This window comes from Centropristis striata, chromosome 16, assembly GCF_030273125.1.
Source record: "Centropristis striata isolate RG_2023a ecotype Rhode Island chromosome 16, C.striata_1.0, whole genome shotgun sequence".
Taxonomy (NCBI): domain Eukaryota; kingdom Metazoa; phylum Chordata; class Actinopteri; order Perciformes; family Serranidae; genus Centropristis; species Centropristis striata.
Genome location: NC_081532.1, coordinates 7784552 through 7805996, shown reverse-complemented (window position 1 = coordinate 7805996; position 21445 = coordinate 7784552). Strand labels below are relative to the sequence as shown.

At 36.9% G+C, this 21445-nt stretch overlaps 2 protein-coding genes across 2 annotated transcripts; both read right to left on the bottom strand.

The window, feature by feature from the left end:
* Positions 1-1136: 1136 nt before the first annotated feature.
* Positions 1137-9079, bottom strand: cnih1 (cornichon family AMPA receptor auxiliary protein 1). Its single transcript, XM_059353005.1, has 5 exons — positions 8920-9079; positions 6859-6927; positions 4052-4164; positions 3810-3953; positions 1137-2548 (listed from the first exon to the last, which is right to left on the bottom strand). The coding sequence occupies exons 1-5, from the start codon at positions 8998-9000 to the stop codon at positions 2521-2523; spliced, it is 435 nt and encodes a 144-aa protein (XP_059208988.1). The 5' UTR covers positions 9001-9079; the 3' UTR covers positions 1137-2520.
* Positions 9080-10178: 1099 nt separating this feature from the next.
* gmfb (glia maturation factor, beta) lies at positions 10179-20823 on the bottom strand. The gene is made up of 7 exons (XM_059353006.1): positions 20723-20823; positions 16717-16813; positions 16094-16143; positions 15719-15768; positions 15348-15430; positions 15171-15244; positions 10179-13591 (listed from the first exon to the last, which is right to left on the bottom strand). The coding sequence occupies exons 1-7, from the start codon at positions 20723-20725 to the stop codon at positions 13520-13522; spliced, it is 429 nt and encodes a 142-aa protein (XP_059208989.1). The 5' UTR covers positions 20726-20823; the 3' UTR covers positions 10179-13519.
* Positions 20824-21445: the final 622 nt, after the last annotated feature.

Genomic DNA, 21445 nt, shown 5'->3' with positions numbered 1-21445 from the left:
GCCATGGTAAAAAAAAAAATGTATTAGACCACCTTTGTTTTCTTCATTTTAATGCCTGGTACAACTAAAGGTACATTTGTTTGGACAAATATAACAAAAATAGCTCTTAAGAGTTTAATTTAAGAGCTGATATCTGCCATTTTCCATGGTTTCTTGATAATTATTTTGGTTATAAAGAAAACCATGGCAAATGGCTAGATGTCAGCTCTTAAAACCCTCTGGAGTCCATGAAAGCAGCTGCACATGACTTCATGACGTGGAGACATAAAAATGAAGCAACGTCGAGTCTTGCCATCAGCTTCCCTCTAAAGTTCTGGCTTGAAACTCCATGCCATTTTTTTTTTTTTGATGATATTCGGCCAAGTAAAAACGGAGATAATGTCAAATATATTTAGTATAAAAATATAGAACTAGATATTATCCTCATTGTACCTGTTATATGTTATATTTGCAACCTGTATTCATTTTGCAACATGTACATTTCTGTGTGTGAATCATAATTTTCAAGATCAGATTTTATGTTTTCCTTTGTTTCTTCTGGGTTCAAAATTTTGGTCAAGTAAGTAAAAGTTAAAAATGAATTATCAGGACATATAGGTGAGGTAACACTGAAAAAACTGATACCAACATGGCATGGTAAAGATTTTTTCACAGATTTTCCAACAGAAATTGAGATTTCAGAGGGTTAAATTAAACTCTTATGAGCTATTTTTGTTATTACATTTGTTCAAACAAATGTACCTTTAATTGTACCAGGGATTAAAATGAACAAGAAATTGAAGAAAACAAGGGCGGTTTAATCATTTTTCCATGACTGTACTACCACTAAGCTGATGATGCTTAAAGGGACAGTTCACCCTAAAAAGGGTTAGAGGAAAAACATGCATTTTATGGGGTGAATTGTCCCTTTTATTGCTGTGGTCTGCTGTAGCCAATGCCTTATTTAAGATAAATGCTTTAAAATTTACTGAGAAAAAAACAAAACTGTCTTTAAGTCAAGGGGAAAAGAAGTGCAAAAAAGTTCAACAAAGCTCATTTCTGGGTGTTCAGAGTCCTGCAGTACTTTTTTTTTTAAAAACATCCTGCTCCTGTGCTCCTCTCCTTTTTAAAGAGTTAAAACAACATTCCAGTCCATATTAACAGAGTGGGATAGTTTTTTTATTTAGATTCAAATAAACTCAAGTTGTCATTTCCTAGATATGACACGATGGGATCTAATACATAAAAATGTTAATGGTATCTGTGACAAATGACCATCCCTTTCCCTGATAAATGTACACATTTGAAAATGGCAATAAATACTCTAGTATTTATGAAAACTTTTGTCTAATGGTCTCGACTCTCTAGAAAACAAAAACAATCACTTTCCAGATTTAAATCACTCGAAAATGACCCGACACTGACCAGCGAGGAGTGTTTGATATCTTGGAGACATTTAAAAAGTAAAATGAAAAAACACTGAATAAATAAACAGTGGCGTTCTTAACGCTGTGGAATATTTGGTGCTGAAATGAACAAAATGCACAAATGACCAAACAGTTCGGGAATTTCAAAAGATACAGTCAACAGTATGGCACATCAGCAGTTTTCTATCAAAAGCTCAAATGCAGAAAGCAGAACAACAACGTACTGTCGCTCCCTAATGCTGAATATATCGTTCTACTGTTGAGTCTACCTTTTTATTTATCGATAGCTGCGAGGGCGATAAATACAGGTCACATACACGTCGCTGGCTACTCTTGAATCACACTTAAAACAAATACTGCAACTGATTTAAACAGGGATTACATGATGTAAATGTGATGATAGATAAGTATGGAAACAATACATCAGAGTTTGAAAACCAATGTGACAACCAGACTAAGATTGTCCCTGTGCAACACGTTTCACTAAGTGATAGCAACCCACGCACTTCAGCCCTCGCTGTACAAAACTGTACCTTCAAGTCCCAAAATGTCCTGATGCATCTGTGAGCAATATCAGAAGACTAGTTTGCATTTAACTATTTGTTTCGGTGATGATAATGAATCACGCTGCAGCTAGAAATTAGCCGTTAAAGCCCAGAATCTAATTCACAGGAGAAGCTAACGTAGTTCAGCACACAGCTCAGATTCTCACAGATAAAGCACACCTGAAAATGTCTACCTAAATCTGTAAACACTCAATAGTTTGAAACCAAGATGAAAAAAAAAAAAACTTTATTTAAATCCCAAGCATCCAAAACACACCATTAAAAAAAAAAAAAAAAGGAAAAAAAAAACTTGTCCATTCAGGTTTGTCCTCCATAAAATTTAAACTATAGTGCTATGAGAGGAACGCTGCGACCGAGATATTCTCTTAAGACGGGCTAAATGTTTCCGAAATGACACTCTGCGCTGTGTGTTGGGGGGTCGAGAGTTAGTCCGCTTGAAATCTTGTGTTGCTGAACGGTGGTCTCCAGCAGGTCCAGTGTTCCAGCACTAAGATCATAGTGTCTGGTCGTCTACTGTACATGCAGGTCCTTTTCCTTCATCGTCCGGTTTAAGAGCTCACAAGAACATAAATCATCCTGTTGGAAAAGAGATGAGAAAGTAGAACAAGTTAAATACTTGATTTCACACGGTTTGACGTCTTCCAAGTAGGGCTGGGCGATATGGAGCAAAAGTCATATCCCGATACATTTAGGCTGAATATCGATATATATCCCGATAGTTTTATCGCAAAGTGAGAGCAAATGTTCAGTCAAAGTCAAATATGACATGTCACAAGTAGTTTTATTGAAAGTTTAAGCTCCATAAAATGCACATTTAAATAAAACATTTTTTAAAATAAAAATAGCCTATGAAATAAAATCTTTTTCTGAAATAAATATGTTTAGGGAAAAAGAATAACGAACATTACAAAATTACTTAATATGACAAACTCTAGTAAGGGCAGCATTTATATATAAAGAGAGAGAAAAAATGTAACTATAACGTTATACTTTATGCGAGATGGTCTAATTGCATATCACATTTAAAAATATATCAATATTTTTTAAATCGATATATCGCCCAGCCTACTTCCAAGTAAGTCTCTACAAAATAAAACCAGTTCATTTTATTTTCTATATAGCGCCAAAGCACAACAGAAGTCATTTTAGGTTACCTTTCCTAAAGGTCTATATCTTGTCCTTTATTAAACAAACTAAATTGCCTTATGTTATCTATCTTATTAACACGATGGAATGTCATTTCTGTCTCTACATGGTTGTGCGTTATTCTTGTTTGTGCTCTGTATTGCGCATGACGTGCACACATACACACGTGCACCAGGGTTTCCCATTAATGACCTAGACTGTGGCGGCCAACCATTCTCCAATTTGCCGCATTCTCTAATGTCACATTTCAAGCTACTTTAAGTATTTTTACACTTTTCATAATATAGAGTTATTTTTTCGTTGTGTTGCTGCTGTCTCAGCAAAGTGTCTGTCCCCCAAGTGTATGATGGAATAGTGGCATTAGGATGTGTGAGAGGCCACCAAATTTGGTCTTTTTATGGAAAAAAATAATTCTCCAGGACCCCCCTAGCCAGCTATCTTTCCACACTGACTGGCTACTCCATGTCCGAGTGGTAAGCCTTGTTAACAGCAACACAGTAAGATAACAATAAAGATCCTACACCACGGTATCTCCTGACTGTGATAAATGTTGTGTGAGGTGTTTGCCCACATTTAGCTCTCAAAGAGCACAAGACTAATGCATTTTACTTAAAAATGTACAGAAGGCTGTAAACCTAGGGGGAACACTGAAAACACAACCAAAATATGAGCAGAAGAAAGTATTTCGTACCCGTAGAGATAGTAGAAGAACGACAGGAGGTAGAAAGCCAGTTTGCACCAGCCTTCTTTTTGACAAAACGCCAGGATGTCAGCATTCATGATGGTTGTTGGGTCGTAGAGTCCTGGACAGCTCATCACAGGTCTGCTCATATACCTGCATCACAGAAACAAAGTGTGACACATCAGATTATATACTGCATTTAGTGGTGCTGAACTTTGTTGACAATATCTTCCTGTATGCTAGATACATACCTCCAGACATGATAAGCCAGCAGCGGTAAGTTGAGACAGAGGGTGAGCCACTCGGCCGCACAGAAGAACATCACGCAGAAGAAGAAATGGATGAGATACTCTGGGAGCACCAGCTGAAAAGAGCAAAATGGAAAGAAAATGTCAGAATCCACGTACAGCGAACCATAAGTCTCTTGTTTTCATAATCCTGAATGTTGATTTAGTGTCAGTAATATAGAAAAAAATCTTGAATTGTCCACACAGAATAATTAGTTACCAAGTGTGGAGTCACATGAAATAAGTCGGTCAGATTAAAAAAAACAAGTTAGAGCCTCAAAGGCAATGAGGCCTTTTAACAAAGAGAAAGCTTCTGGGCTATTTAAAGAGACAGACTCTAAAAATTGCAGCCAGCTCCACAGAGAGTCAAAGACAGGAGAGAAATACTAATGAGCTACAGTGAGATGCTCATTCTAACAATGCAGTTAATATCCATATTGTACGCTCTTATATTTCTGTGCACTTGAAGCCCAGCTTGATGTTACATTACTACCCATTATTACATGGGAAGAAAAATGCCACATGTAAGCTACCGCGCTGTATGTAAAATACATGAACAGTGCTTTATCATGCACTGATCTGACACAATGTGTAACACAGTAAACAGGGTGAAAAATTAAGACCTGCCACCTGCAAAATTATTTTAACATTAGCATGTGAGCTCAAACTGAGAGGGGGAAAAAAAAAAGACCCCACTGGTCGACTTAAAACTCCCACAGTGAGGCTTTACCTTCAGACGTCCTCTATCTGATGAGGCAAAGCAATGGGACTGTTTTTAGCCATGCAGCCAAATCATGTATCGCACTAAGTTATCATGTGAGTTGCAGGTAGAATTATATACATCTATAAGATGCTGTTGCAAGTGGACAGAAAAGGTTAATTTCCCACCCTGGTTATGTCATGCATCATCAAATCTGATCACAAGTAAAGAGGCCCATCAACAAGTTGCTCTGGGGAATATTAACGCATCTCAACATCAACATATTTTGCAGTGAGGGCAGACCTACACATCATCCCACTCCCTGACAAACGGACCGGGCGACACTGGAGGAGTAGGACCATGCTGTGAGCACTAGCAGTGTTGATGCAGCAGCCTGCCTCGGGTTGACAAGAGTTCGATGTGGTGCTGGGGGTTCAGGGGGGCAGATGGAGGCACCACATGGAAGCCATGCATTCAAAAAGAGCAGAGGGCGGAAGCGTGGGGGCAACCAACAGCCCACAGATGGAAAGGTGAGGGAAGAGTAGGAAAAAGTGAAAGGGGCTATAATGTGTTGAAACCCTGCACTGTGCTGCCAAATACAAAAACAACTGATCACAGCACAAAAAATGTGCCAACTGCGCTGACAATCCACACGCAAAAAGACTGGCCGTGGTCAAAACTGCACATAGTACTGGTGAGTGCATCATGGATTAGAGACAGAGGAATCTGTACTTTTTACTAAAATAACTCCTCCTACTACTGAAACCACCAGCCAATCAGTGATCCCAAATATTGCTGAGCTGTGTTGGGATTCTGCAGCCATCTGTTCTGAACCACAGGTGATGTAGGTTAAAGCCAACAATGAGCTCACATACAGCAGCTTAGTTTTACTTATTTCTGAATCAAACTGCAGCCTGTACGGTACAGGCTGTACCTCATAAAATAGTCATAATTATAACAATTTAAATGAAAACTAGAACATTCTATCAGTTTCCTCCAACACCAAGCATTATCCTATACCATGATCCACAGCTGAAAATATCCACTACCACTTAATAGCTTTGCTACAAAATCCAATTACTTCATCTGGCCTTAAGTGTTAACTATGAATACTGTAATTTAAAAGCTTTGTCAGGACAGTGAATAAGACTGGTGTCATGTTACTGTCTCAAACTCAAGAATAGTTTCCTCACTGTCTGAGTTTACTAGGAATTTACTGTACCAGTAACTGTAACACTATTTGCAAACAAAGGGTAGGTTGTAATAAAAATCATGCATGTTTTGAGCATTTGCAAGTCTTTTCAGTTAACAGCTACACTTCAGCAATAAATAATAACGTTGGATATTTTATCCCAGCTAATATTGTCCACTACTACACACACCGTGGCCCCTACACCTAAATGAGCAGCTTAACACAACCAATCATCTGGTTAGATGAGTTATACAGAGGGCTATAGAAAGTTCAATCCTCTATTTCAGTTAATTCTCATACCCTTAAAGCTGCACTTTAAGGTCACAAAGAATGGAAAAATTACTGATCTGCAACAGCCAAAAATTATCACCTGGATATATAAAAAGAATACTTACAATCCGCTAAATGACAGTAAAACACCTAAGGCACAGGTGGCATGTTGTCTAATCCGGAGCTAAACTCAGATTAGTTAACTGAAAAGACGTTTGCAAACACTTCTCCGTGCAAAATGACAAGACTGCAGACCGAGTTGAACTGAGCGGGCATTTTAAAGATTGGTACAAACCTTTATTGCAATTTTGACTCTTTTAATCTTTTTGACCTTTTCAACTGTCTTTTTGGCGTTAACAAAGTGTAAAAAAAAAAAAAAGCAGATTAGGAAAAAACAAAACAACAAAAGGCGTTAGAGTTTGACAGCTGACAAGATCACTGAATTCATAACAGGCAGGTTATTTAGCATAACAGTGCAGAGAAATGATTGAAAGAAACAGCTAGGTGGATAAAGTTTTACTAAATTAAATGAAAGACCTTTCTACAGAGCACTTCTGCATGCAGTCAAAGAGGCAAGAAGGGTATGTCAGGTACGGTGGGGTCACTTACCGGATTTAAAGTGTTACACTGATCTATAGGATTCTTGTAATCAGTCTTCAGCTCATCAAATGCTATAATCTGGGGGGACAAGAAGATCACAATGTAACAATGTAGCACCTCAGTGCAAAGGTGTAGTTAGGAACATGCAAAAAAACAGTTTGCCATTGGATAGCTTTGGATTTAGAGGGAACCTTTACAGAAAGTTTGGGTCAATATTATTTTTATACCCCATCTTTCACTAAGCGCAGTAACAGCACATGCTTACAATTTAAGAATCCATTTCTTGTGTAATGTATATATGCCTTGTTTTTTTTCTCATTGGCCTGGAACTAATCATTATTTTCATTGTCAATTGCCCCCCCCATTAAACAAATATAATTTAGATTACATGTGTCAAAAAAAAAAAATACAAACATGGCTAGCGCAAGTTTACGGAGCAAAATAGGTCTTCAGATTGTACGTTTTGTTTGACCCATAGAACAAAACTATTTTCGTCAATAAGTAAAGATTAAAACATAAATATCAGAGCCCTGCAAGCTTGTTGTTGTTATTGTTTACCCCTGAAATTATTGCCGTTACCATTATTGCAACAGTGTAATAACATTTAATAGATGTTCACAGTTCAAATCACGTTTATTAATGAATGAGAATATTGTCACACTGTTAAAATAATCGCCTAAGTCATTTCATTGTCAAAATTGTTTTTTTTTGCCTAAATCATCTCCTCATGACGCCGGCCACCTATGGTAAAATCTCCTACATCCTCAGTTGATCAGATCATGTGATTTTACCCCTTTAAGATCATCACTTCTTTGACAATTTGCCACATTCATAGGCATCAGATAAGAACCCAGCAAAGAAGAGATAGAGGGAGATTGTTTAGTTATCAGTTTAGTTATTTTAGTGTTTTATTGTTGACACTAACACTTTACTCAAAGGTGTCTACATCAGAGTGAATATATATAGGGGATATGTCATGAACATTAATGACACTTTGAAGTAACATTAAAGCTCATGATACTTGTCATGTCATGTTTCTGACAGGCTTGTGTGACTCTTATGTAGACACCTTCAAAATAAAGTGTTCCAATATCTTGCTTAAGTCACAAAGGCATGTTCAAAAAATTGCCTAAGTAATTTATTTCTCTTAAGTTACATAATTTACACACAGTGTTATTACTATGCCAATAGCCATCATTTGTTACATCCTTTTTGAGTGAAATGATCAATAGATGTCATATGTTACACTTTTGGTGAAGTTTTTTGTGTTTCCTGCAAAACTTGAAAAAATCAGTTAGGCGATTATTTTAACAGGGTGACGATATGATATAGAACTATCGTTTGCTTACGCCAACTAACGCTACCTACGGGATAATGACGGACGCTCTCTATATAACGTTTTGTGTCATGGACACGTTGTCTTAAAGTTTCCAGTCTGCGCTGATACTGTTGACATTTTGACTATGAAACTAACCGTGTTACAAAACCAAGACATGTGACATGTTGGGAAAGAGGGGACGCTAAAGGAAACAGGTGACAGCAGCATCACAGAGCGGTTTGTCGGTCCAGGATTGGACGTTAATGTTAGCTAAGCCTGCTAACAGGCTGGCTAATTGATAGCTCAACACATACCATTTGACATGCCTGACAAGTTATTAAACGTTTGTTATGGTCACACTGTGGTTCATTAATGAAAGGTGAACAATGAAAATGGTTGCGTTTATAGGACAAACTACTGTTTGTCTTGTTGTTTAAACTGCTTGCTAACTTTAGCTTGTAGCCAACGGCTGGGTGTGTTCCATTCATTCTAGAACGGTCGCGTTCCATGTTACGTATACTGAGCCCTCGGCGCGTGGCCGTTACTATGGATATTAGCTCGGAAACGTTCTGTCCAGACGTTGCCAAGATCCGCAGCGAGCGACGTATAAAACCCCCGAAAAGAGTCCCGGCTATGTAGCCACAAAGGTGGCCTAGCGGCAGAGCGCCCCTCGCTCTTTCACCCACTTCTCCCAGCGCTGTTGTAGTGGCAGGCCAACAGTCTGATCTAAAGTTGTCCAAACGTGTACTTACATGCCAGATCGCGAAGAAGATAAGCGCCGCCGTGAGCAGCAGAGCAAGCATGTAACAAAAGGCCGCGAATGTGAACGCCATTTTTTCTCCGGTTCTGCTCGTCGGTTCCTGGCTCGGTCGGCGGATGATGCAGGCAGCTTCCCAACCGATTTGAGATTTGTCAGCGTGTCTTCTTCTTCAGTGAGTGTTCGGCCCAGCTGGTAACCTTATTGTTGCATTACTGCCATCTTCTGGAGTGATTTATGTCCTTCAGTGCTTCTTTCAGTCTGTCCATCAGTCCTCTTCTCCTAACAACTGCTACTATTACTACAACTACCACAAAAATAATTTAAAAAGTAACGTGACTTATGAAGAATGGCTCATTTCAGAACATGTTGTATTATTTTACTGGATTAAAGCCTAGTTATTGTATATAATATATTGGGATTTGTTGATGTAGGCCTATTGTAGAAGCCACCACTTTCTTGTAAATTGCCACAACATATATTTAATATCAAACTATGCAAAGTAAATAGTAATTAAAGCTGACGGATGTTGTCCAATGATAAAAACAGTATTTCCCTCTTAAATGTAATGGAGTAGAAATATAAAGGAGGCTTATTATTGTGCATTAACGTGTACATCTCTTTATAATGCATTTAGTAGAGATTATTTTAATGACTTTATACACTGCTGGGTAGTTCAGCCCATAATAAAATATAATTAATTTGTTGATTTAAGAAAACTATCCAAATGTGCAAAGTAACCAGTAACTAAAGCTGATGAATATAGTCCAATAATGAAAACACTAATTCCCTGTGAAATGTAGTGGATTAGAAATATTAAGGAGCATAAATGGAAATACTCAAGGGAAGTACAGATACCTCAAAATTGGACTTAAGTACAGTAATGGAGTACATGTACAAGTAACCTTTCACCACTGTTTACGGGTAATTTAATTAATTATTTAACAGTTTGTTTAATTAGTGTCCTTTTAACTTCTGGGATGTGGGTGCTATTGGCATATTTGTATTTTTTCCATGTTATACCAAAATATTTACTGTACTCGCAAATTATAGTTTAACATACACATTAAAGCACACTGTAAATCTAAATAGGATGTATATACTGTACACAGACATAAAACATTTTTTCTATTACTAACTTATTCTGTAATTTATTTTGCCAGATCTTATTAATGCTGAACCAAATCTGACAAACAGTGATATGCCCACCATACATGCCAATTTGAAAACAGCAGTCACCAGAAACCAGAGAGGTAAACATCACTATTATTTTATTTGGACAGTAGGACAATAGACAGTTTATAAAGTATGGGAAAATACAAATATCTCAAGTTTCACTGATGCCATGAGGCAGCTGGTAATGATGCATGTCTGAGGTGTGTTTTTATTAAAAAGGAAAGAAAATAGTATCGTAAGCATTTGATCAAAGAGGACGCCAAGAGCAGAACAACACATTTGCAAGTTAAAGTAAAAGAGTCAAGAGGCCAAATATACAACAGGTTCACCACATAGGAGGGAAAGCTACTAGATCCACAAGACATAACCAGATACATGGCTCAAAACCAAAGGGAAATCTTTGTTAAGTAGACCATATACTGGGGAGATTAATTTCGATACATAATCAATGGACAGTCTATTATTTTCATGAAAAATAGCAGTAGCAGAGGAATTATTCAAAGACAGTACTTTCAGTTTGTAAATAGTTCAGATAGAGTAAAAAAACAACTGAGACCAGATGTTTAAAATGCAATTGTTGCCCCTTTTAAAATAATTTGTATGCAACTAAATTCTTTGCAATAAAGTGAACTTAATAATTAAAAATGTATGAAACAGAGCAGCAAATTTCAGGCTTATGAAAACCATTCTGTCATATATTAAAAGCATGCACTTCTTTTACAGTAGCTCACATTTCAGAGGTTTTAAGAAATTTGTTTTAAAATTGTAACAGTTGAATATGTTTTTTATATTCACATTGAAGTCAGTACATTGCACAAATTAAATATCAAGACAGACATTCTTGATTTCAGATTTTTTAAATTTTATCACAAGTTTTGAAAGAGTTTTGCAGGTCTTAGGGTCATAAATCTTCATTTAAAGGATATCATACAACTTCAGCTCAAGTAAGAACAGAAACTATTACAAACAAGAGTCACCCATGTTGGGGTTATGTTTTTCTGGAACAGCAGCATAACTGGCTGATCTTAGCTTTGATGGTATCACTAAAGAGCAAAACAACTGATTACAGTTATTCCCCTATAGTCCCTGTTGGATTTAACTGCCCTGCCCTAACACGTAAACCGTTATTGATCAAACATTTGAAATCAAAAGATGATTTATATGAAATGGTGTGATTGTGCATACATATCTTTGAGTCAAATCTTTACCAAGACTACACTTAAATAGAAAATAAATTTTTTTGGGACTTTACAGATCAGGAAGTTAGAAAAAAATAGTGTTTAAAATAAAACAATCCATTATAATCCCCCAACAAAGCTTATTTTTTCCCTCAAAAAGCACATTTATGTCATATTTATTTTGGCCTCGTGATTTTTTTTTTTAAAAAGAGACGCAAATATGACAAAATAAAGATTTAAGAAGAGGCATTGGTATGGTAGACTTAGCGGTATGACATCATACATTACTGGAGGTGGAGATTTCCTGTCGCAGACTTTAAATCAGCCACCAGGCTTCTTTATCTGTTTCCCGCGTAGGAGTTTCTTATAAGGGATGACACCAATGAGCGAACATGTGGAATTCATTTGTGCCTATTATTCTTTATTCGGTTTGGACATGTGTGTATATATATATGTATATACTGAGCTTTTAAGAATCAGAAATCTGCTGCCGGTATAATGGAAGTTTCTCTCTCACTGGTTGCATAAAACCAGCCTGCAGCCCCAGCAGTGCAATTTTCTTTTCTTTGCAGTTCATTTAATGTAGCTTTAACAATCTGGGTCTAGCAGCCCTGCTGTTAAAAGCCACTAATCCTGAAAGTATTAGCAACTGGTTTGGAGTTTTAGTGTGTCGGCCTGGTTTAATTGCTGTTTAAGAGGATCTTCGGCCAAAAAAAAGGAAGATCTGTCGCTTTTGGGCACGATTAAAAAGCCAAATATATAAAATACAGTCTGCAAGTGTTTGGAAAGTACATTTTATGTTGTTTTACTCCATACTCTGACACATTAGATTTAAAATGTGCTGAAAGATGAAGTTTATGTTCACTTCAGTGTCAAACACAGACTGAACTGTATATATTAGATATTACAAAATTTGAGCTGCTGGCACATTCAATACACAAAAAGCTTCATTGTTCGAACCCTGTTTTGTTGGGAAAATGTCCTTTACCTACTAAGTCTAAACATGAAGCACAACTGGCATCTGGATTAGCCGCAGCCGTTTTTCTCAAAGCTTTGACCACCACTAAGCAATCAAAGTGGCTTTACATCAGAATGAAGCACGACATTCATAAACACTAATAACGGCAATAGCTATAATGCACAATATTAGCTAACAATTTCCCTAAAGACACAGTGAGCCATTTATACAGAGTAGCCCAGTAGATTAAAAAGAGGGCAGGTAATCCCCCTCTGTGTGCAGTGGTTTCAAAACTGTCATGGTCGCCAGAGACGGAGGTTTGTTGTAAGTAATAAATTGGAATGTTTCAGTGGAAATATTGTTTTTTTTGTGTGATACCGTCGTTACAAATATGCAGGTCAAAGGCAGAAGACAGCTTTACCCATGAGTCACAATGTTTTCTCTCAACAGATGAAACGATGTGATCTGATGGTGGACTGACGGGCAAATCTGCAGTGTGATAGATAAGCACCACTCGAGGGATTCTGCCAGCTTGTTCATGTGCACAGAAGAAGGTACAACACGTCACATAAAAGACTCAGGAATGGTCTTAGTGTTATAGTCATCTGGAGTGATTCCAGTTTGTTACCTAAATTATAATTTAAATGCCCTTAGATGAATACTGAAGCAGACTAAAGCTGAACGCTATGTGCTCTGTATTGTAGCGATGGTTGTTCATATGTTCTAGCAGGAAGGTTGTTTTTAAAACCAAATTAAATTAATGCTATAAAGTATATGCTTACATAGCCCCTACATACACCAGAAAAAAATGAAAAAGTAAGACTCCCTCAAATTATTAAAAACATAAAAAAGGTGAAACTAAGGAGGTTCAGGGTCGCAGGAGTGTAAACTACTGAAGGAACTGTTGTTATGCCTTTAAATTCACCTGGATGAACATGCTTAAGAAGGGCAGATGAGTACTATCAATTTTCTGACCGTTAAGAGATATGGGAGTGTTAATTCAATACAGACACATAACTGGCACATGGAGAGATTGCATGGGAGACAAAATCAGACCTGCGTTAAATAGTGTCTTCAGTTTTAGGGTTAGTTAGTGTCATACTGGATCGTAATATGTAAAACCTGCCAAAGAGGCCTAAGACTGAGTACAGGAGGTATTTGCGGACACTATTTAAATCAGGTCTGGTACAGAGGGGAGGGAAACATTAACTGCAGAGTGCTCTCCCCAAGAGATTGTGCAATCTGGATCCTCCTCACATCCCAGACCACTGCATGAGACGACCTTAGCCGAAGAACCCCAGTTTCTCTCTAAGCCATTCTTCCGTTAGGTCCTCTACGTTTCTGATCTCAAACACCTGTATAAAAGAAGAAAAACAGATATTTATACTTTTCTTTTAATACAAGAACAAAACCTCTAAATAAAGATAAAGAGATTATTTATTTATTCCACATATCGACACCCTCTTAAAATAATGGCCAAGTAATTTCTTCAGGGCTTTCTGACAATTTTACCGAAGGTGGCCAGCATCATGAGGAGATTATTTATCAAAAATGCCATTATTTTAGAAAGGAGACGATGATATTTGTTGATGTAAAAAAATAAGTGATTTTTGCAAGTCAAGAAAGTTGCAGTTTATTGTAGTTTTCTCGTAGCACTGTTTAGTTTGCATGAAACTGTTCAGAGAACTAAATTACTCATCTCGTGCAAAATATGTCACCAACACCTATATTTTGCCATTACCGTGACACATTTCATGATATCTTACTGGATGTGATTTATCCAGTGACTCATGGTCATGTTATTAGCTGGGAAACAAAAAATAAGCAAGACACAAGCTGGACATCTTAGTCTCAAAGACAGTTATGGTCAGTTATAAAAAATCATTTCTACCATCTGCAGTCGCTATACTAAATAGTGGCCGGTAACACTGTACCCCACGTCCTTCTTTTTATTGATGTTGTGTTTTTACTGAAGTGTTGTTGTTTTATCTCACTTCATGTAATTGTTGTGTGTTTTGCATGAATTTTTATAGCCGTGTTGAAAGACAAATTTCTGCTCTGTTGAACAGACAATAAAGATATATTCTATTCTATTCTATTCTATTCTATTCTATCACTTATGTGACTTTTAGTTGTCTTGTCTTTCTTATTATCCGTTTTCACAGCCACAGTGTTTCTGCCCACATTCTAAAATACTCTGAAATCGATACTGTAGTACTTTTTTATGAATGAAGCGGTAAATGAGTCGAAGCCTCACTGGTCTATGTTTGACCAATCAGCGACAGTCATCCCTGCAAACCCCGACCCGGAAGTTCCTGAACTTGCAGGAATTAACATGTTGCTGAAAAATGTCCCCTGAACTAAATTCTGCATTCAAAAAGGGGCTATACAGGAAGGTTGCCACTCCTCCATCACATCACCACTGGATAAGGCACGTTATGCAGAACCTTAAGATGGAAAAGATCAGATGTACCCTCAACGGTTCCACTAAAAGATTCCACAAAACCTGGGACCCTCTAATAACTTATGTGAACAATTTACCTGGCCTGGAACTGGAATTCTGAATGATTACACCTACCATTGAACAATCCTGTAACATGAAGTATTAGGTGCACTTGTTGTTGTTTCGTTTTGTTTTTGTTTATTTTTGTTTTTCTCCTCTTGTCTTTTCCTGTCTGTTGTCTATTACGAGTTTGTCACGCTGATTTTGAGCTTGATCTGTCTCTGTTTGTTTTCAGGATTGTTTTTTTTTGGTGATTATTTGTTAAACAGAGAATATGATTGTTCTGTATGATAATTGAAAAATCACAAATAAAGTGTTAAAAAAAAAAAAGGGGCTATACACACAGTTAAAGCAAACATGACAGTATTTTTGATAAAAGTTACCTACTGAACCTTGAATTATGACTTCAATGTGTGAGGCAGCTCACTGACCTTTGACAGTTCAACAGTCTGCACCAGTTTGAGTTTGCTTCCTGCGTACATCATCTGCAGGTTTGGTTTGCAACCTGCCAAACACAAATTATACCAACATTAACAAAAAAACTCTCCTCAATAACAGAACAGTGCAGTTGCCCTTAATTAAAAAGTAACTCCAGAGATGGTTTTTACCTGCTGGACTGGAGAAGATGAAGCAGAGAGGATAGGAAATGCGTCCGTCATCATGTTGGTATTTATAGCTGTAGACGATAAATGTTCCGGGTGCTAAGGACAGTTCACATACTGCAATATAATGTAGATGAGGACTTGACTTTCAAATTCATTTATCAAGGGCGAACCGAAAGATTTAAGATAATATTTCAAATAAAATTTTAAGAAGAAATCCACCTTTAAAGCAAAGGCCATGCTGCAAGAAGAATATATTGCAACACTTAATCGTAAACCAGTGCATGAACACCACAGGCTCATGATATAAAACAGAGTAAGGGCAAAAAAAGGGGGAAAATCCTTGAAAGAAGACGGGTCACTTATTAAAAGGATATCTCGGCTGTCTCTCAGGCAGTTCTTCCTTGAGATCATCAAGAGAAATATCCTTTAAAAAAAAAAAAAGACACAAGGAGTTGAATGAGGTATTTTGTCTGTTGCCGTGCAGTTTCTTAAGTTACACTTTATCTAAAAAAAGCATTTCTCCATTAATATTAACCAGCTGAGCAGCCAAAACAAGTTTAACTGCACAAAGTTCAACAAAGTCATTATGACCTTTTTAAAAAAAAAAGTGATGCAGGGTAGTGTGAAAGTTTTGTACCTTTAAATTTAAATTAAAAATGTGAAGGTTTAACATGAACTTGTGATGTCTTTGTGCAGACACAAGAATAGACAACATGGTATTATAATGACAAGTTTAATATCTAACTCACCTCGTGTTCCTCGTCGAGAACAATCATCTGCTTGTCTGTGTTGACCTTCACTGAGAGGTAAATATCAAATAAAACATTCAGTCAACAGCTGCATAGAAACCATCATACGAGTCTAGATGTGGCAAAATGAAAAAGAATAAAACACGAGGAGGAAGAATAAAAAGGTAAACAACTTAAATGCTATTTTTTACTGATAATTCCCATTACCAAAAGGTGTGTGTGAGAGTCTGAGTCCTTGCCATGCAAGCACACTCTTAATCCAATTTAGCAGCCATGACATTTTGATCCAGAGATAGTGGAGATTAAAGCTTAAGCTGAGTTTGATACTGATGCAACACTACGCTGTCACACCACCTGCTATATTTGGAGGCAACTCTTCCCTCCACATGTATACTGTAGCCACTCTCCAATATATAGTCCAATTTCTTGTTACTTTTTGTGGAATTCTGCCTTCTGCCAAGGTCTTTGATACTACAAAAAATGGTTCATATTGTAACCACTAGATTCCACTTGCACCTGGGACTCCTCACATTTTCTTTCCTTATACTGTTTGAGCTTAACATAGACTAAAAGAATATGTATGAAAAGATTTTAATGACATAAATTGTGTTGCCAATACTCACTAACGATGGCTGCATTATTGGTCTCCTTCCGGAAACGGAAATCCCTCAGTTTTTTCACCAGATTCTCGTCCACATCACACACCACCAGTGATTCACTCTGATAAAAAACAGGAGAAACAAATACATCAGTTTAAATGTCTAATTCATTAAGAAAACTTGTGTGATTAAACCTCCTCTATTTACATTCACCCCGGTTTGTATATTGATGACAAAGCTCTGATCTTTGGACTTGAAACTGAAAATGCAACCGCATGCAAATCACAGGCTGGTAGTCCTTCTACATCAGGAAGTGCTTACTTATATCCATTAACCATTATCCAAACTTCCTGGCAGCCTCTGTCCTTTTATAACAGCTATGTGATGTGCTCTGTCATCTGATATGGGAGAAAATGGTAATATGATGCCTTTGTTCTGCACAGCATGAAGCTTATAGAGCGTGAAATAACTTTATACTCTTATTTAAAGAGGTAGTTTATTTATTTATTTTATTTATTATTTATTTATTTATTTATGTAGATTTATTTGCATGCATTAAGTGGTTCTAGGCATCTATGCTCCCTTCACCATAAACAGTAATTTTACTTCGCAGAACACAGGAGTTGGCGATCTTACACTGCATCAATGGGTTAGTTTGTTTGTGATTTTGTGTGACTTTGGAGAATCTGAACTAACCCTTTAAAACACCAAAGTCACACAATAACACAAAAATAATTAAACAACTGAGGCACGGTGGAACAGCAACTCTGTGTTCTGTCTGTGAGGTAAAATGATTGTTTTTGTCAAAGGAGTCTGGTGGCTTTGAAGAGAGTATAGATAACTGCTTCAATTCTCCATAAAGCTGTGGAATATTGTAAATAAGTTGTAAACTTAAACTGATAAAATAACATTTTTAGGTGGTAATCTCGCCTGATTCTCCATACTGGGGGTGAATCAACCACCATCTACTGTAGGTAATACAATGACTGCTGACCTTATACCAGCTATTCTCAACCTTGGGGTCCCGACCCCAATTGGGATCGCGAGATGATTTCTGGGGGTCGCCAAATCATTTTGGAAGTCAGCTCTGTCTCCACTGTGTTAAAGTGTTCATGTGTTTTAGTCTTTTTAGTCATTTAATGTCTGTTTTTGTCATTTTGTGGGTTTTTTTTGGTCATTTTGTGTCTTTTTTGGTCATTTTGTGGTCAATTTGTGTCTTTTTTTGGTCATTTTGTTTCCTTTTTTTGGTCATTTCGTGTCTTTTTTTGGTCATTTTGTGTCTTTTCGGTCATTTTGTGTCTTTTTTGGTCATTTTGTGTCTTTTTTTGGTCATTTTGTGTCTTTTCTTGTCATTTTGTTTCTTTTTTGGGTGATCTGAACTGTGCGTGTGAGATTCTGTTCAGTGAGTGGGGGTCGCGGACAACATGCATATTAAATTGGGGGTCTCCACTCAAAAAGGTTGAGAACTACTGCCTTATACAACCACACTTCAACAAAGCCAAACTAACCCTTCCTCAAGATTTTTCACTTCCACCTACTTCACAAACACATTTTTAAAACTTTTGCATAATATGTTGTTAAACAAAGATGCGAAAAACTTATGCAGAGAGAATAGAAGTTATTTTTTGTCCTCATCACCTAAAAAGATTTATTCATAGTTACATAGAACATATCATTGTGCCATTTATGTCTCTGATTTACTGTCATACATGTAAAATGATCAGATTCCCTCTTGTCCAGCTACATGTTAACTCGTAAAGAAACTTGAAAATGTAAAACAAAACCAAACAAAATGCCTTATCTTAATATCTTAATAAACTAAGGGAGGAAACTACTACAGTATTGATGGATAGATAGATTAAAATGTTCTATTACAGCAGATTTGATCATTTAAAACAAGACTATAAACAGTATCTTAAATAAGGTATATATAAAGACAAAAAATAAATTGATACGGTGTTTTGCCATAATCAAGTATTTGATCTGTCATGACTTGTTCATCTAAAAAATATGAATAAAAAATATTTGCTAATCATAATCATAATCTAGTTGTGTTTAATTTGGCATCATCTTTTAAAGGATATTTGCAGAGGCTTTATATGTATGTCAGGCAGCTGCAGTGTCACAGACTGCAGGTTTAAGTGGTTTTCTTTCATTATTATTGCTAAGCTGTAAAGCAGTGAGTTAGCACCCTGCAATACCAAAAGTAAAAACTTTATTTTAAACTATCTCTCTGTAGGAGTTCAATCTCACCCACAGGCTTTATCCAGACAGACAAGAATACTCCAGTATCAACAGGATTGTATTGGTCTGAACCTGTGTCACACACACACACACACACACACACACACACACACACACACACTATATTACATAACTGCAACACAAAGACATAAACTCTTTAAGAGTCTCTGCAGAGTCTCTGAAATCTATAATTACACCTTCCTGAACAGATGGCTGGTGGGAGTCAGGATTTCACTGAGCTCAGAGAGAGATCTTCACAGATTAAGAAGGGACTGGAGTGTTTCTGTGGTTTGGGACTGGGAGAGTTTAAAAACAGGATGCATGGTAGGAAGATGTACAGGCACGACAATAAAATCCGGAGGTGGCCACAGGTTGACTTCTGGTTTAAATTCCTCCAGCTCGCTGGTTTGGCTGCTAATTCAGCCAGGAAATGAGAGTCAACTAACTCATACTGCCCAGGTTTTAATATGCATCTCGTGTGTGAAAAATAAGGCATGTGTTATCCGACACAGAAGACAGTCGAGCTGTCATGACACGCAGGCAAAAAAAGACACCGGAGGGAAACAATGTTCATCATGATAAGCGAGCGAGCTAGCCTTTAGGCAGCTCCCCAAACCCAGACGTGTTGAAACACATCACCGCTGCGACAAGATACACACACTTAGACACACTGTGACAGGAAGCACGCTAGGTCTTCAAAATAAAAAAAATATGCATGTCTGGACTTGTCTTCAACAATCAAATCTCAAGGCCCTTAATTGTATGACACGATTCGATTCGATTCCAATTCGGAGGTCTACGATGCTATTATAAAACAATAATCATGACAACTACCTGCTTTTTAAAACACATAGTTTTAAAATGATACAGATATGTGTACTTCCATTATCTTTATTAATAACAAAAAATAACACACTTTGTGATCAATAACATCTGGCCTACATATACTTTTTGTTATCAAAGAAGAAAAAATGAAAAAGGAGTGTATTTTCCATCTTACTGCTAAACATGGCAATGCATTTAATTTATGCTACTGTAAATTGTGGCTCACCGTATTGATTTTAAAGCCACACAGTGCTATAGCTTATTGTGTGTTTTGATGACTAATCAACGTTTGTGCAATCCAAGAAATCTGAAGACCTGAATAAAGTAGTAGATCTGAATAAAATAAAAAACCTTGAACAGAAATGAAGTCAATCAATGCCGTTACATAGTCACAATCAATATTGTGATTTGTATGAATGAAGGATCTAAGTAAGATTTACTGCATCTTCACAGTAAGTCAGCATTTAAAGATGCTGAAATAGATTCAAAGAAACACTTTATTTACTCTTGTGCTATTTGTTTAATTATGAGGACATGACAAAATCGTAAACTGATTTACTGAAATGTGTTACTGATAACATCATTTAAAACAATATAAAACAATTTAAACCTGATAAACCTTTGCGTGATATATAACATGACATACGAAATAGGTTTTGATTTGACAAAGCGTAAGAGTTAATAGAGATTTGCTAATTAAAACTCTGAACCTCTTCTGCCGTAGTAATTTTATTCTGAAATCCCGCACCGGAAGTCTCACTCTTGCACTCTGTCTAGCTTCACACTGATACAATGGACAGAGGGTGGAACTCATGCTAGGCTAGCAGGCTAACGCTAGCCCAATCTGCGACCTCACTTTTCCTCAACAGTCCGCGGAACTTCACATTTGTTAAAAGCTCACGATTCAAAAGCTGAAAGGTAAATGACGACAGCTGTCTCGTGACAATAATAAGCAACTTACCATTGTTGTTGAGTTTAACAAAAAATCCCTGAAGCTGCAGCTGCTGCTCTGAATGGCAGAGAGACGCTTTCAATGTTTTTTTTCTACTTCACATCATCTTGTGACTGGTCCGACCAATCCCAAACAAGCGCCCCCCTCCTTTAAAAGTTGGTCATAAATCTCTGCTCACTTTTGTCGGAAAGCTACTACAGTACTTCATTAAAACATATTATTATACTGCAGATTAACATTTAATCATTGCAAATTGCTTTCTAAACGCTGTACAAGCTTTAGATAATAGTAACCGAGTTGCTTTACAGAGTATGTTTATAAACATATATATCGTCACACTGTTAAAATAATCGCCACGATGAGGTCATTTTTGTCAAAATAGTTGTTTTTTTTCCCTAAATCATCTCCTCATGACGCCGGCCACCTATGGTAAAATCTCCCACATCCTCAGTTGATCAGATCATGTGATTTTACCCCTTTAAGATAATGGCCTATGTCAAGTGTGTGACTTAAGTGGATTTATTAGGCCTTAGTCAAAATAAAATGTGACTTTGAACTTTGAACTTTTTTGTTTTTGAACATGCCTTTGTGACTTAAGCAAGATATGGTAACACTTTATTTTGAAGGTGTCTACATAAGAGTGACATGAGCGTGTCATAAACATGACATGGGATGTGTCATGAACATTAATGACACTTTGAAGTAACATTGATGCTCATGATACTTGTCATG

What these genes read in the sequence shown, in the direction of transcription:
- cnih1 (XM_059353005.1), bottom strand. Translation starts at nt 9,000, where the DNA reads ATGGCGTTCACATTCGCGGCCTTTTGTTACATGCTTGCTCTGCTGCTC. An exon ending in TCTTCTTCGCGATCTGGCAT is followed by an intron (nt 6,928 to 8,919) that starts GTAAGTACACGT and finishes TTGTCCCCCCAG; the next exon opens with ATTATAGCATTTGATGAGCT. An exon ending in CTGGCTTATCATGTCTGGAG is followed by an intron (nt 3,954 to 4,051) that starts GTATGTATCTAG and finishes TCTGTGATGCAG; the next exon opens with GTATATGAGCAGACCTGTGA.
- gmfb (XM_059353006.1), bottom strand. An exon ending in TTCTCGACGAGGAACACGAG is followed by an intron (nt 15,769 to 16,093) that starts GTGAGTTAGATA and finishes TTTTTTTTAAAG; the next exon opens with GATATTTCTCTTGATGATCT. An exon ending in AGACTGTTGAACTGTCAAAG is followed by an intron (nt 13,592 to 15,170) that starts GTCAGTGAGCTG and finishes TCTTTTATACAG; the next exon opens with GTGTTTGAGATCAGAAACGT.